Source organism: Perkinsus marinus (assembly GCF_000006405.1).
Source record: "Perkinsus marinus ATCC 50983 genomic scaffold scf_1104296943978, whole genome shotgun sequence".
Classification (NCBI taxonomy): Eukaryota; Perkinsozoa; order Perkinsida; family Perkinsidae; genus Perkinsus; species Perkinsus marinus.
The window spans coordinates 127332-139973 of record NW_003211622.1 but is presented as its reverse complement, the minus strand read 5'-3'; the positions used below and the strand labels follow the sequence as shown (position 1 = coordinate 139973).

General features: G+C 40.1%; 7 protein-coding genes across 7 annotated transcripts in view; 5 read left to right on the top strand and 2 right to left on the bottom strand.

Annotated features, from left to right (window-relative positions):
* Positions 1-830, top strand: part of Pmar_PMAR025370 (vacuolar ATP synthase subunit A, putative) — a gene marked incomplete at both ends in the record, with an annotated part of 1905 nt that extends 1075 nt beyond the window's left edge. The window contains one exon of the mRNA XM_002780895.1: positions 399-830. Within this exon, the coding sequence (XP_002780941.1) occupies positions 399-830 (432 nt within the window). The remainder of the gene's footprint in view (positions 1-398) is intronic.
* Positions 831-968: 138 nt separating this feature from the next.
* Positions 969-1855, top strand: Pmar_PMAR025369 (vacuolar ATP synthase catalytic subunit A, putative; the record flags this gene model as incomplete). Its single annotated transcript, XM_002780894.1, has 1 exon — positions 969-1855. The coding sequence occupies one exon, from the start codon at positions 969-971 to the stop codon at positions 1650-1652; it is 684 nt and encodes a 227-aa protein (XP_002780940.1). The 3' UTR covers positions 1653-1855.
* Positions 1856-1947: 92 nt separating this feature from the next.
* On the top strand, positions 1948-3689 carry Pmar_PMAR025368 (2-amino-3-carboxymuconate-6-semialdehyde decarboxylase, putative; the record flags this gene model as incomplete). The annotated part of the gene is made up of 13 exons (XM_002780893.1): positions 1948-2031; positions 2081-2188; positions 2256-2318; positions 2369-2442; positions 2492-2553; positions 2621-2798; positions 2853-2909; positions 2960-3044; positions 3084-3132; positions 3184-3262; positions 3308-3377; positions 3425-3478; positions 3612-3689. The coding sequence occupies 13 exons, from the start codon at positions 1948-1950 to the stop codon at positions 3687-3689; spliced, it is 1041 nt and encodes a 346-aa protein (XP_002780939.1).
* A 1270-nt stretch (positions 3690-4959) lies between these two features.
* Positions 4960-5730, top strand: Pmar_PMAR025367 (Inosine triphosphate pyrophosphatase, putative). Its single transcript, XM_002780892.1, has 4 exons — positions 4960-5070; positions 5124-5274; positions 5330-5390; positions 5440-5730. Exons 1-4 carry the CDS (start codon positions 4977-4979, stop codon positions 5710-5712), a joined length of 579 nt encoding a protein of 192 aa, XP_002780938.1. The 5' UTR covers positions 4960-4976; the 3' UTR covers positions 5713-5730.
* A 1660-nt stretch (positions 5731-7390) lies between these two features.
* On the bottom strand, positions 7391-7797 carry Pmar_PMAR025366 (hypothetical protein; the record flags this gene model as incomplete). Its single annotated transcript, XM_002780891.1, has 3 exons — positions 7391-7432; positions 7592-7657; positions 7699-7797. 3 exons carry the CDS (start codon positions 7795-7797, stop codon positions 7391-7393), a joined length of 207 nt encoding a protein of 68 aa, XP_002780937.1.
* A 40-nt stretch (positions 7798-7837) lies between these two features.
* On the bottom strand, positions 7838-10283 carry Pmar_PMAR025365 (hypothetical protein; the record flags this gene model as incomplete). Its single annotated transcript, XM_002780890.1, has 10 exons — positions 7838-7852; positions 7929-8048; positions 8103-8257; positions 9007-9119; positions 9170-9342; positions 9394-9467; positions 9513-9602; positions 9640-9681; positions 9728-9804; positions 10171-10283. 10 exons carry the CDS (start codon positions 10281-10283, stop codon positions 7838-7840), a joined length of 972 nt encoding a protein of 323 aa, XP_002780936.1.
* Positions 10284-10751: 468 nt separating this feature from the next.
* Positions 10752-12630, top strand: Pmar_PMAR025364 (methionine aminopeptidase, putative). The gene is made up of 10 exons (XM_002780889.1): positions 10752-10908; positions 10955-11202; positions 11256-11384; positions 11436-11543; positions 11597-11734; positions 11782-11853; positions 11901-12061; positions 12113-12298; positions 12345-12453; positions 12500-12630. Exons 1-10 carry the CDS (start codon positions 10785-10787, stop codon positions 12548-12550), a joined length of 1326 nt encoding a protein of 441 aa, XP_002780935.1. The 5' UTR covers positions 10752-10784; the 3' UTR covers positions 12551-12630.
* Positions 12631-12642: the final 12 nt, after the last annotated feature.

The window sequence follows — 12642 nt, the reverse complement described above, 5'->3', positions numbered from 1 at the left end:
AACCTCTTGCTCTTGAGCTAGGACCTGGTATTCTTAATAATATCTTTGATGGTATTCAACGTCCTCTAGAGCGTATTCGTGATTTATCCAAATCATTGTTCATTCCTCGTGGTGTCGATGTTGCTGCTCTTGATGGCGATAAACTCTATGAGTTTAAACCAGCTGCTAACGTACGTGTTGGTGATATCGTAACTGGTGGTGATATTATTGGTTTTGTTATTGAGAATGGTTTATTCAGTAACCATAAGGTTATGGTACCTCCTGGAAATCAAGGACGTGTACAATGGATTGCCCCTAATGGTAATTACTCTGTTCATACTTGTTTAATGGAGATTGAGTCCAACAGTAGCAGCCTTGGAGGAAGTGATGTCGATGTAAGTAGTAGTACTACTACTAAGCTATCTATGGCACATTCATGGCCTGTAAGACATGCTCGTCCATGTGTTGAGAAGCTCCCTGGTATTGCTCCTATGCTTACTTGTCAACGTGTTATTGATGCTTTATTCCCTACTACTCTTGGTGGTACTTGTGCTGTACCTGGTGCCTTTGGTTGTGGTAAGACAGTTATTTCTCAATCTTTGGCTAAATATTCCAATAGTGATGTTGTTGTTTATGTTGGTTGTGGTGAACGTGGTAATGAAATGGCTGAAGTCTTAACTGAATTCCCTCAACTTACTACTCTTATTAATGGTAAAGAGGAACAGATTATGCAACGTACTACCTTGGTTGCTAATACCTCTAATATGCCTGTTGCTGCTCGTGAGGCATCTTTCTATACTGGTGTCACCACTGCTGAGTATTTCCGTGATATGGGACTTATGTTAGTATGATGGCTGATCTACTTCTCGTTGGGCTGAGCTTTACGTGAAATATCTGTCGTTTGGCTGAGATGCTGCTGATTCTGGTTATCCTGCTTATCTCGGTGCTCGTCTTGCTTCTTCTATGAGCGTGCTGGACGTGTTAAGTGTATGGGTTCTCCTGATCGTGAGGGTGCGGTAACTATTGTTGGTGCTGTATCTCCTCCTGGTGGTGATTTCACTGATCCTGTTACCTCAGCAACTCTATCTATTGTACAAGTATTCTGGGGTCTTGATAAGAAGTTGGCTCAGAGGAAGCATTTCCCTTCCATTAACTGGAATATCTCTTTCTCAAAGTATACTCGTGCCTTGGAGCCCTTCTTCAACAAGTATGATAATGAGTATTCATCTTTACAACAAAAGGTTAAAGAGATTCTTCAGACTGAAGATGATCTACAAGAAATTGTACAATTGGTTGGTCGTGATTCACTATCTGAAGATCAGAAGTGTACTTTAGAGGTTGCTCGTATTATTCGTGAAGATTTCCTTCAACAGAATGGTTTCAGTGATTATGATTATATGTGCCCTCTAGCTAAGACTATTGGTATGATGAAATGTATCTGTCATTTCTATGATGCTGCTCAGAAATGTTTGTCTGAGAATCATGGTGATAAGGTTATTGGATGGTCACAGATATCTACTGCTTGCAAGGATGTTATCGTCGCTATTACCAATATGAAGTTCGAGATGCCTCAACATAGTGAAGAGGATTTCGCTAACTTCTTTGCTAATCTTGTTAACCAGATTGATACTGCCTTCCAGAATCTTCTAGATGAGACTAACAATACCAACTAATAATAACTACTGCCACAACTGTTGTTGATTGATCATTATTGTACCATTCGAACATCATCCTCATCATCATCATCAAGGACCTCGTCACGTAGCGTGCGTTGCTTCCTATCGTGAGCAGCAGCAGCAGGTTGTTGTTGTCGTTGTTGACGATGCTTATCGATTTGGTTCCGGCGGGTAGTCGGCAGTTACTACTATTAGGAGTAGTCTTGTCTAGGATAATGATTACTACATTGTTGTGTTGATAACAAGTAATATTGTTATTATTATGAATATAGGGCATGTTCAGCTTATGTTAATGAGTACTGACCATCATGATGATCCTACTATTCCTAAGATCGATATACATACCCATATACTCCCTCAAGATTGGCCATCTATTGTAATTGGTGGTAACACTCATGATGTCTATATCCTACTATCTCTATTAGGGTGGTTTCGATCTACGTTTAGTAGACCTACCTAAAGACGATGATATTGGTCGTAATGCAGGGTTTATCAAAAGGATGGAATGGGGTGATGGCAAACTGTTCAGGAAGGTGGTCGTCGTCCTCCTCCTCCTCCTATCCCTACTCCATCATCATCATCTAGTATACTATTTCTTAGGTGAAGCCTAATTGTATCGATCCTCATGTTGTTATGAGAGAATGTGAATCTTGGGGTGTTAATGTATACACTTATCATCATTACCATCCTTATCATGAAGTATAGTGTAGTAGGTCCAAACAGTATGTACAGTACCTGTCTTATTTAATTATCATTTGGATCCAACATCTGGTATAGAATGGAGTAGGTAGTAATAGAGGTACCTATACTCTCTACCTTGAATATTATAATAATAGATTCCTTAATGATTCCCTTGCTGGACAAGTAGGAATGTATCCTAGAAGGATGGTTGCTTTAGGTCGGTACTTGACTAGTATTACTGCTGTATCATCATTACAATAGAGATGATGATGATGATAACTTAGGTACCTTACCATTACAGCATCCAGAAGAGGCTGCTAAAGAGATGAAAAGAGCTGTTATGGAGAAGGGTATGAGAGGCTTCCAGATAGGAAGTCATATTAACTCATGGACTCCAAAGGGAGGGATAGAGAATATAATGCTTAATGATAAGAGGCTCATGCCAATATGGCATACTGCCAAGTGATAATATCAATACTAATCGCTACACATTATCATCATTACCCTCTACGTTAGATCATTAGATGTCGGAATATTTGTACATCCATGGGATATGGAATGGTGTTGGCAAGAGTAATAATACGTGTATGATTATGATGAGAGACTATTATTATAATCCTTAGGTATTGGTTACCATGGTTAGTAGGGATGCCTACTGAAGTAAGTCTAGGTATGTGTTCTATTATGTTGGGTGGTATAATAGATAAGGTAATGATATCATTATATCACCTATAATGAGAGTAGTAGGTTCCTGATTTGAAGATAATGTTTGCCCATGGTGGAGGGTCTATACCAGGTAGTAATACCAGCTACTACCACTCATTACTCTGTATACTATGGATATTAGGTACCTTAGGAAGGATAGAATGGGGTTGGAGATGTAGACCTGATCTAGTTGCTAAGGATACTCAAGTAAATCCAAGAGAGTAAGTCTAGTAATATATTAAAAGTATATATCTTATACAGTTCAGTGCTGTAAAGGGAGTATATGTTGATAGTATATGCCATGACCAGACTATGCTACACATTATTATTAACATGGTATTATCATCTTGCTAATCCCTATATACCTAATCGTACCTAATCAGTTTGGTGCCAATAGAGTAGCCCTTGGATCGGACTATCCCTTCCCCCTTGGTGAAGTACCTAGTATAGCTCCAGTAACAGGAGAATATCTCGATACCTATCCAGGACAAACTATTGAAACTTGTATACAACTCGATCATCAGGTATACACTTCCTAGTCAATATCATCATTATTACCATCTATGTTAGGTTAAATCTCAACTTCTGTATGGTACTGCTATTGACTTCTTAGGAATCAACCCCAAGGAGTATGATATCCCAATATAACGACTACTCCTTACTACCCATACCAGTATCATCATCATTATCATTTGTCATCATGCATCACTATCCAGGTATTGTTTAGTTGAGGGTGACGGCGGCGGTGATGATGATGATGGGGGTCATTATCCATACCTCTCTAGTTTCTATTTTCTATGTTTAGTGTATTACCTATCCAGCAGTAGAAGGAGTCTGTCTACCTCCTCATGATAGCGTGATACATGAGTAGATACTTGCAGTGATGGTTGATGAGTTGTGATACCTACACCCATGTGTTGTCGAGTTAAGCTTTATATCTCTTTAATATAGTCGTCGTCCTATTGTTATTATCATGTTCGCTTCATCCACTGCTGCTATCCTTTGCGTAGGTTCTGCTCCTGTTGTTGTTGTCCATCTTGATCATCATAGGACAACCCTCATCCTTAGGTCCTCCTACTCCTACCCGATGTGGTAGTATCATCATGTGATGGTCTCATTGATATATGTTCCAAGGATAGAACAGTCCGTAGTGCCAATACGTAATAGTATTGGCATCAGCATCAGCAGCAGCATTCATAGCCATTATTATCATATTGTTTATAGGAGTGATCCTTCCCAATTCTGCACATCATCATGTGTTACCTATCATGTATGTACAACTGATAGAGACTATACTCAAGAAGAGGTTAATCCTTTTACCATAGAGGCCTTTATTATTATCATCACCTTCCAGTAGGTACTGGAGTATTTCAACTGCCCATTAGATGAGCTCAAACTTCAACTAAAGGTAGTACTAGTAACAGCAACATGAACAGCAACATGAACAGCAACATGAACAGCAACATGAAGAGTATCCCACACTTCTGTTTAGCGTCATTTATATGAGATATCCTACAAGTTGAGGATTAACTGTCGCCATGATTACTTAAATACCCAACCAGTAGAGCTCATTGGTGGTAGAACTTTGGATGGAGGTCTAGTCCGATATCTACAACGTGTATGCCCAGATATGGATAACATCTGGCCTAATGTGACCAACTACTACTACTACTGCCCTCATCATCTATCTACCCTATTAGGTACCTATTTTGAAGGTTAATCTAAGCACCTCTACTATTGTCATCACTCGTGTATTACTCGGTTTAATACTCATATTATCATTCATTAGTCTATAGACTATTCCATATGGACTACTCCTATTCATCCAGTATTCGCTATTCTAATTCACACCATGCTGCAGTAGTATTACTTTATTGCGTTCGATTAGCCATCTTGGTATCATTATAGATTCAGTAATAGTTGTTGTCATCAGTCATGATAACCTTCGTCACTGGTAATGCTAATAAGCTTAGAGAAGTACAACAGATCATTGGAGGGTCTATCAAGTTTGATAATATCAAAGTTGACCGTACCACCACCTGTATATCACAATATATCTATTCTTACCATGATTGTATTCAGTCCCCGAATATCAAGGAGAAAGCCCTGAGGCTATAAGCAAACAGAAATGTCTAGAAGCTTATAATAGGCTTGGTGGTAGTGGTAGGAAGGTTATGGTTGAGGATACCTGTCTTGGATTTGATGCAATGCATGGTCTACCAGGACCTTATATGTAATACAACAACCATCCTCCTCCTCCTCCATTCTGTTGTCACTGACTGCTTTAGTAAATGGTTTCTAGAGAAGTTGGGTCATGATGGATTGAATCGCATGTTGGAAGGATTTCATGTAAGAGGGTGTAGTCACAGTAGGATGATGTTGATGAGGTGATGATTAGGATAAAGGGGCTGAAGCTAGATGCACCTTTGCCTATTATGATGGTACTACTGATGATCCTCTCACTTTTACTGGTATTACACATGGTGTAATAGTACCACCAAGAGGGCCTAATAGCTTTGGATGGGATCCTATATTCCAACCTAATGAAGATGGTACTAGTGGGAAGACCTATGCTGAGATGTCCAAGGATGAGAAGAACTCTCTCTCACATCGTAGTAGGGCCCTCCAAAAATTAAAGGATTTCCTTCTAGCTAACGATAATCAAAAGTAACTCTATCCAGTTTCTGGCACCTCCACTCTTGAGTTTGAGTATGTAACATCTACCAATACACGAAGGTACTCTACTACCAATATACGAAGGTACTCTACTATCAATACACGAAGGTACTCTACTACCAATACACGAAGGTACTCTACTACCAATATACGAAGATACTCTACTACCAATATACGAAGGTACTCTACTACCAATACACGAAGGTACTCTACTACCAATACACGAAGGTACTCTACTAAAAAGATCTTAGTATGTTCGCTACTACTGCCATATACCGTATTGGTAGATGCGTCAGTTATCGATTACTACGTGTTACAATCACAAGTGTTTATCCCCGTCGGTTGACTGTCCTCTCCTCCCTTGTTACCCATATTGGTGTTATTATATACGTCTTATTATACATGATGGATGAAGTTGTTTGGTAAAGCAGATGTCTGCAATCTGATATTTTGAAGTTATAATATCAAACATAATTAAATAATGGTTTCGTGTCGTCCTTCCTCTACAGATTCCTCGAGTCATTGCCACATACGCTCCACCAACCACTCTCCTCATTCATCTTCTATATGGAGTGTCTCTTGCTTTGACCAACCAACCCCTCCCCCTAGCAACTATATCACGCGATGCTATTAAAAGGAAACACATTGACGTTTATTCAACCACTTCTAAGTTGAGTGATGATGGAACTTGGTAGTGATGACCTATAAAGGTAGTAATGACTTCCATAAGGGTGAGGAATATGCTTACTGTAACCACAATGATTGTGGTAACCATACATCCAAGAGCTCTTTCCTAATATCCTCATCCACACTCAATCCAATCTGAATAGCCATCCATGCACAATAAGCTAACTGTAGTCGTCCTTGTTGGGATTTCCTTAGAGTAGGAAGGAATACATCATACTCCATCACTCGTGTACGGAGTGATTGTATCTAATAGTTCATTATAATGTAGAGCTTTTCATGATTACGATGATGATGTATACTATTTTATTCCGGGACTCCTCCTCACACGTCTGTAACCTCTCATACTGCCTTCGTGCATCAGCCATCCTTCGGCGTACCTCTAGTGGTAATGAATTACCAGCCCCTCCTGAAGATAATGATGATAGGTACATGATGATGATGATAGTCAACTTACCACCCTCTTTATTGTTATACGATAATAAGCTTTCCTCTGTAGCTGGTAGTGGAGCCTCATCAAGTATTTGTGCATGTCGTTGATGTAGTATAGCATCTTGGACTAGAGATTGTAACCATACGATAGAGTCCAATGATTCGTATACCTAAGCCCGCCAGCTCCCAAGTTAATACCCCCCTATCATCATCACATTACGGATAGCATATCATCCAAATCAGCATCTGTAATACTGTTACGTCGCCTTCCCTTTCCACTTATTCCCTCACGAAGGGATGCTACCTCACGTTGAGCATTGGCCATAGCGGTCCAGAAGTGAGCTGAGATGGGGAACATGAGTAGTAGTAGGTGTGGTATATTAAATCCTACGAGTAGCATTATTTTGTAGATGTAGTGTGAGGATATCTGATGAGACCTTCTGATCGAGGATGAAGAGCTCTAATAAAGGGTATACCAAGCATGCACCTAGAGATGCATGATGCCAATAATCACACCTACACATCCTTACATAATGCTGTTATCATATCAATATCCATCACACTATCCTCTTGTTGTTGTTGATAGCCATCATAGTATGCTAACCACCAAGCCCTCACTAAGGATATAGCAGCAACAAGCTGAACAGGAGTCGACTGTGATGAGCTCACACCAGTATCTACCATAATGCTGCTGTTACAAATGGTAGTACTAGTAGTAGGATGGTAATAGTAGTACCTAGCTGAATAGAGCCACCTACATGCCTCTTCAGAGTCTCCTCTTCTGATGATGTCTCTGCACATACTGCTACCACCTCTCGAAGGACCTGTTCAAGAGGTTACGGTAGTAGTAATGATGGTAGCCTACCTGTATACGAGTATCGAACTTGGATACAACCTCATCGGCTATTATACTGGACAGGGATGAGAATATAGTGAACAGTGACTGTAGTAAGTGTGGGGACATTGGATTGGATGATGATGAGGAGGAGAAGCAGTAGCAGCCCTCAGTTATTAGGGACCTAACGAGTAGTATAGTGGGGTATGGTAACCTTATTATTATTACTACTTTCTAATAAACCATACCCATGCCTCTACCTGGGCTGAGGTACCCTTAATAATCTCTATATGGGATGATGCATTGATAACTCTATCTTTGAATACTGTCAGAGTATGTTCATCTAATATATGATCCCCCATGATAGTGCTTGCTGTAGCCTAATAAACACCTCAATATTTAGTTGATGATAATAATAGTACTACCACTACTACATCATATTTCATATCATCCTCAACCTCAAGTTTAGCCCGTATAAGACCATCGAATAATGCATCAACCACATTAGATGTAAGCTCTTGATGATGGTAAGGTAGGAGCTCCTGTCGGTATAGAGTAGCAAGGTAACCACCAAACTCACTGCTAGTATCTATTCATAATCATCATAGTAGTAGTGATAGATGATGGAGACATTGCTATTACATAATGCCTGGTTACTACTCTCATCATCATCCTCTCTATCATCATCATTATTAAGCCAATCCCATATGAGCTTTAATGGTTTACACATTGCATTCATAAAGGCAGGTGATGATGATGATGATGCATTGGTAGGATGATAGGTACACATAGCGGTAATCCACGATATCTGTACCTATCATCACAACGACCATTACCAAGTTAGGAGGGACACTTCTAATGATTACATTTTCATATAGCCGCCGCCTTGGAGTAGTAGTAGTAGATGTATGAATAGCTTGAAGTAATGATTGTTGTATAGCCGTATTAAGCCTATTCTCTATCTCTATAACCTTACTATTATCATTATTATCATATGCCCGTAGTAGAGCATTCCACCATCCCCTCAAATATTCCAATTCACCAAATACCATCGAACTCTGCTGCCTAGAGGTAGAGGAGGGAAAGAGCCTAATACAGAAGAGGAGGAGGACCCAGAGTACTACTACTACTACTACCCTTCTAATATAAGCTCAGTAGCCGACTCCTTCAAACAGTGTAGTTTAGCCCATTGTAAAGGTAGTAACAGGCTCATAGGACTGCTGCTACTACTGCCTATATCCCTTCCCCCCTTGCTCATCATCTTATTGTTGTCACCATCAGCCCAAGTAACAGTACTACTACTAGTAGCAGTACGGCCTCTACTACTACTAGTACCACCAGTAGCAGCAGCGTGCATCAAGGGTGACAATGAGGAGGACCTTATAGGGGCTTCACTACCCATCCAACAGTCTTTGGTTGATAACAATGTTGATAGATGCCCCGATAGATATCTAATAGATCACCCATTAGCAGTATAACCTCTTACTACTACTATCATTACCCTAGCCAAGCCCTATCATCATCACTAAGAGCCCCTTCTGATGTAGTGTTACTGCCCGATAACTGCATCAATATCCCTTCCTTTACAAGTAATCTCCTAGATGGTAATGGATGGATGCCATTAGAAGCCCTAGGGTATGCCTCATCACCACCATCAGCAGTGTTAATCATAGTCTGAATAATATCCTTATCTACTCTATCCCATAGCCCTATTACTATTACTACCTTCTCTGTCCAGTCCATGTAGTACAGGGATTCATCGTCATCCTCATGAGTGTATGGAGTAGGTGATGGTGATGCTGGATATAGAGTAGTAGTAGTAGAATGATATAGTGATATATTACACATAAGAGCAGCTAACTCTAATGCCCTATACATATCTCCTGATGCTTGTTGAGATAGAGTCCTAATAGCAGCATCATCACCATCAGTACCTATGTATTGATATGATGTCTATAAGGGATATACTACACTTACGAAGGATATCAAATATAGCCTTCAATACACCATTACCTAATGAGAGGGTAAATGAGTATATGATAGGTATTATGATTATTACCATTAGTATTCTCCTTATTGTCTTCTAGATCATTAGCCTGTATTTGCCTCAACCACCGTAGTGTAGCTAGCAACGTCCTATAAGCTGGTATATGGCAATAGGCCCAACGTAACCTCTGAATATAACACTCAGTACCCTACCTAATGTTATCCAATACCTGACCGATATCAGCCCATCCAGCTGCATTCCTACTAGATGATAATGGTGGCATCATGATGTACACCTTATTGTGGTGCTAAACTGATAACGGTTCTCTAACAAGAAGAATAATAGAAGTAGTAGGTTGTAGTGGTATGAGTATATTCCCTACGTTCAGCTGTATACAAGGACCAGAGTAATAACCAGGACCTTATAACACATTCATTTCCAGTACCACTCTTCACTGAATTATGATAATATCTAATCATTATCACCATCATCAATTATGGATCATTTGTTATTACTCTATAGACTCTATAATATCATTAAGTCTACCCCAATCCTCCTTATCATCATCAGTAGCATCCATACCCCCCATAGATCCTCCTCTAGATGGTGGTGATCTATCGATATCCATTAATAAGACTACACTATTAACAATAAGATACTCTCCTTAAGATAACATCCGGGTACTGCATTCTTCCATGTATTATTACTCTCTCGTGCCCGGCTCAAGCCTAGTGACATAGAGTTGTTATAAAACATCGAATGAGTAGTTGGTATCTTGGCACATGAGTGCTATGTGTGGATTGGAACTTCATCGTCAGAGTAATATTATCCGATAGTATCGGACCGATACTAAGTTCGAGAGTAACCGGATGCTTCTTGGGACGCTAAGGTGTCCTCGTTGAATATTGGACGGGTCCTAATTGTAAAGTGGAGAGTAACTCTGAGATAGGGTACTCAATGATATGATGTAATGTAACGCAGGTATAGGAAATGACGGGAGAAATAGACAGTCTGTGGGATTCGAACCTGTGCGGGTTCGATGGTAGAGATTGAGTGCAGAATTGTCCTTCATAAGCTATTCCCCTCGTGGTATCTACTACAGTTCCTAATACCCTAATATTCTTCTACAATGACTGGTCATGAAGAAAGTGCTAAATGCCAAGGCTGCCCTCAAGGAGCTACCCATTGCCCTATGTGCCATAAGCCTACTACTGATGAATGTACCCTTAAATGCCCAACATGTACCAAAATAGGTAATAATAATACCACTCCTTATTGTGATAGTAGTCATAGCTTTAGGTGCACCCCCATCCTACTTCTGTTGTCAAGCATGTTTCAAGATGGCATGGGATCAGCATAAGGAGGTTCATAAGATTATGAAACAGATGTTATCTGGTGGTAGGGGTAAGGCAGCATTGAAAGAAGAAGTTGCTCATGCTATCGCTGAGACTAATGAAGATTATAAGGATGATCATCTTGCTAAGTTCCATAACTATACTGGATGGACAGGATCATTACGACCAGCCAAGTTAGGCCCTCTTAGAGAGGTAGTACATCTACTACTATTACTCTACACCTCTTTCACTATCCCCTTTTGTAGTTACCTGAGTCTATCCCTAGACCAGATTATGCTGGTGATGGTATACCCCATAGTGAGGTAGCATTAAGACGTTCTAACTTCATAAAGCAGCTTAATGAGGAGGAGATATCAAGACTTAGAACAGCTTGTGTACTAACTCTCCTCCTACTCCTACTCCTGTTCCCTATAGTACTGCTGTAGTTACTCGGTCGTCAATGTATCGATGAGTGTGGTAGACTTATCATGTCAACTACTAAGGATCATCCTGTTAGAGGATCTGATGTTGATGAGGTTGTCCATAACTTCTGTGTACTACTTCTCTTATTACTCTCAACTCTCTATCATCATCATATGCCTCTTAGGTCGAACATGAGTGTTATCCCAGCCCATTGAACTACTATCACTACCCAAGATCGGTATGTGTATCAGTAAATGAGGTTATATGTCATGGTATGCCGGATGAACGTCCCTTTCAGCCTGGTGATATAGTCAATGTTGATGTAATACTACTACTTACCCTATTCCTCCTCCTTATCATTAACTATAGATAACCCTATACCATGATGGTATGCATGCTGATCTCAATGAGACCTACATCGTACCTGACCCTGAAGGAGTGGTAATACTACTTGTTCCTACTCATCCTACAACACTCTTTGTTATTAGGTTAACAAGGCTTTAGCTCATGACACTAAGCGTTTGGTAGAGGGTACATATGCATCTATGATGTCGGCTATTGAGGAGTGTAAACCTGGTGTTATGTATCGTGATCTTGGTAATACCATACAGAAGGTCGCTAACCATCAAGGTCTATCTGTTGTTAAGAGGTAATACTACTACTACTACTACCTAGGGATATATGTTCCTACTCCTACTAGTTACTGTGGTCATGGTGTAAGAGACCTATTCCATTGTGCTCCTAATGTACCACATTATGCTAAGAATAAGGCTATTGGTGTTATGAAGAAGGGACATGCCTTTACTGTTGAGCCTATGTTAAATCTTGGTACTTATAAGGATAGGACCTGGCCTGACGATTGGACCTCTGTCACTCTTGATGGGAAGTAATACTATCATCCATATAACTATCATCATCATTACTATCTTTAGGCGTTCGGCTCAGTTCGAGCATACCATAGTCGTCACTGATAGCGGTGTGGACATTCTAACCGCTAGATTACCCGATTCCCCCTCATGCGGTATTGATATGGATGCTGCTGTAATAATAATAATATGTGTATTATTGTGATGGTATCATCTTTCAGCTCGCCCGATGTAAACAGGAAGCTGGCCTTAATAAGCCCTCCAAGCACTGAGGTATCCTAACCATACATTTATCGAGGACCTTCTGTTACACAACTACAGTGATACATACCACAACGTATATAAGATTCTCATTATAGTCTAT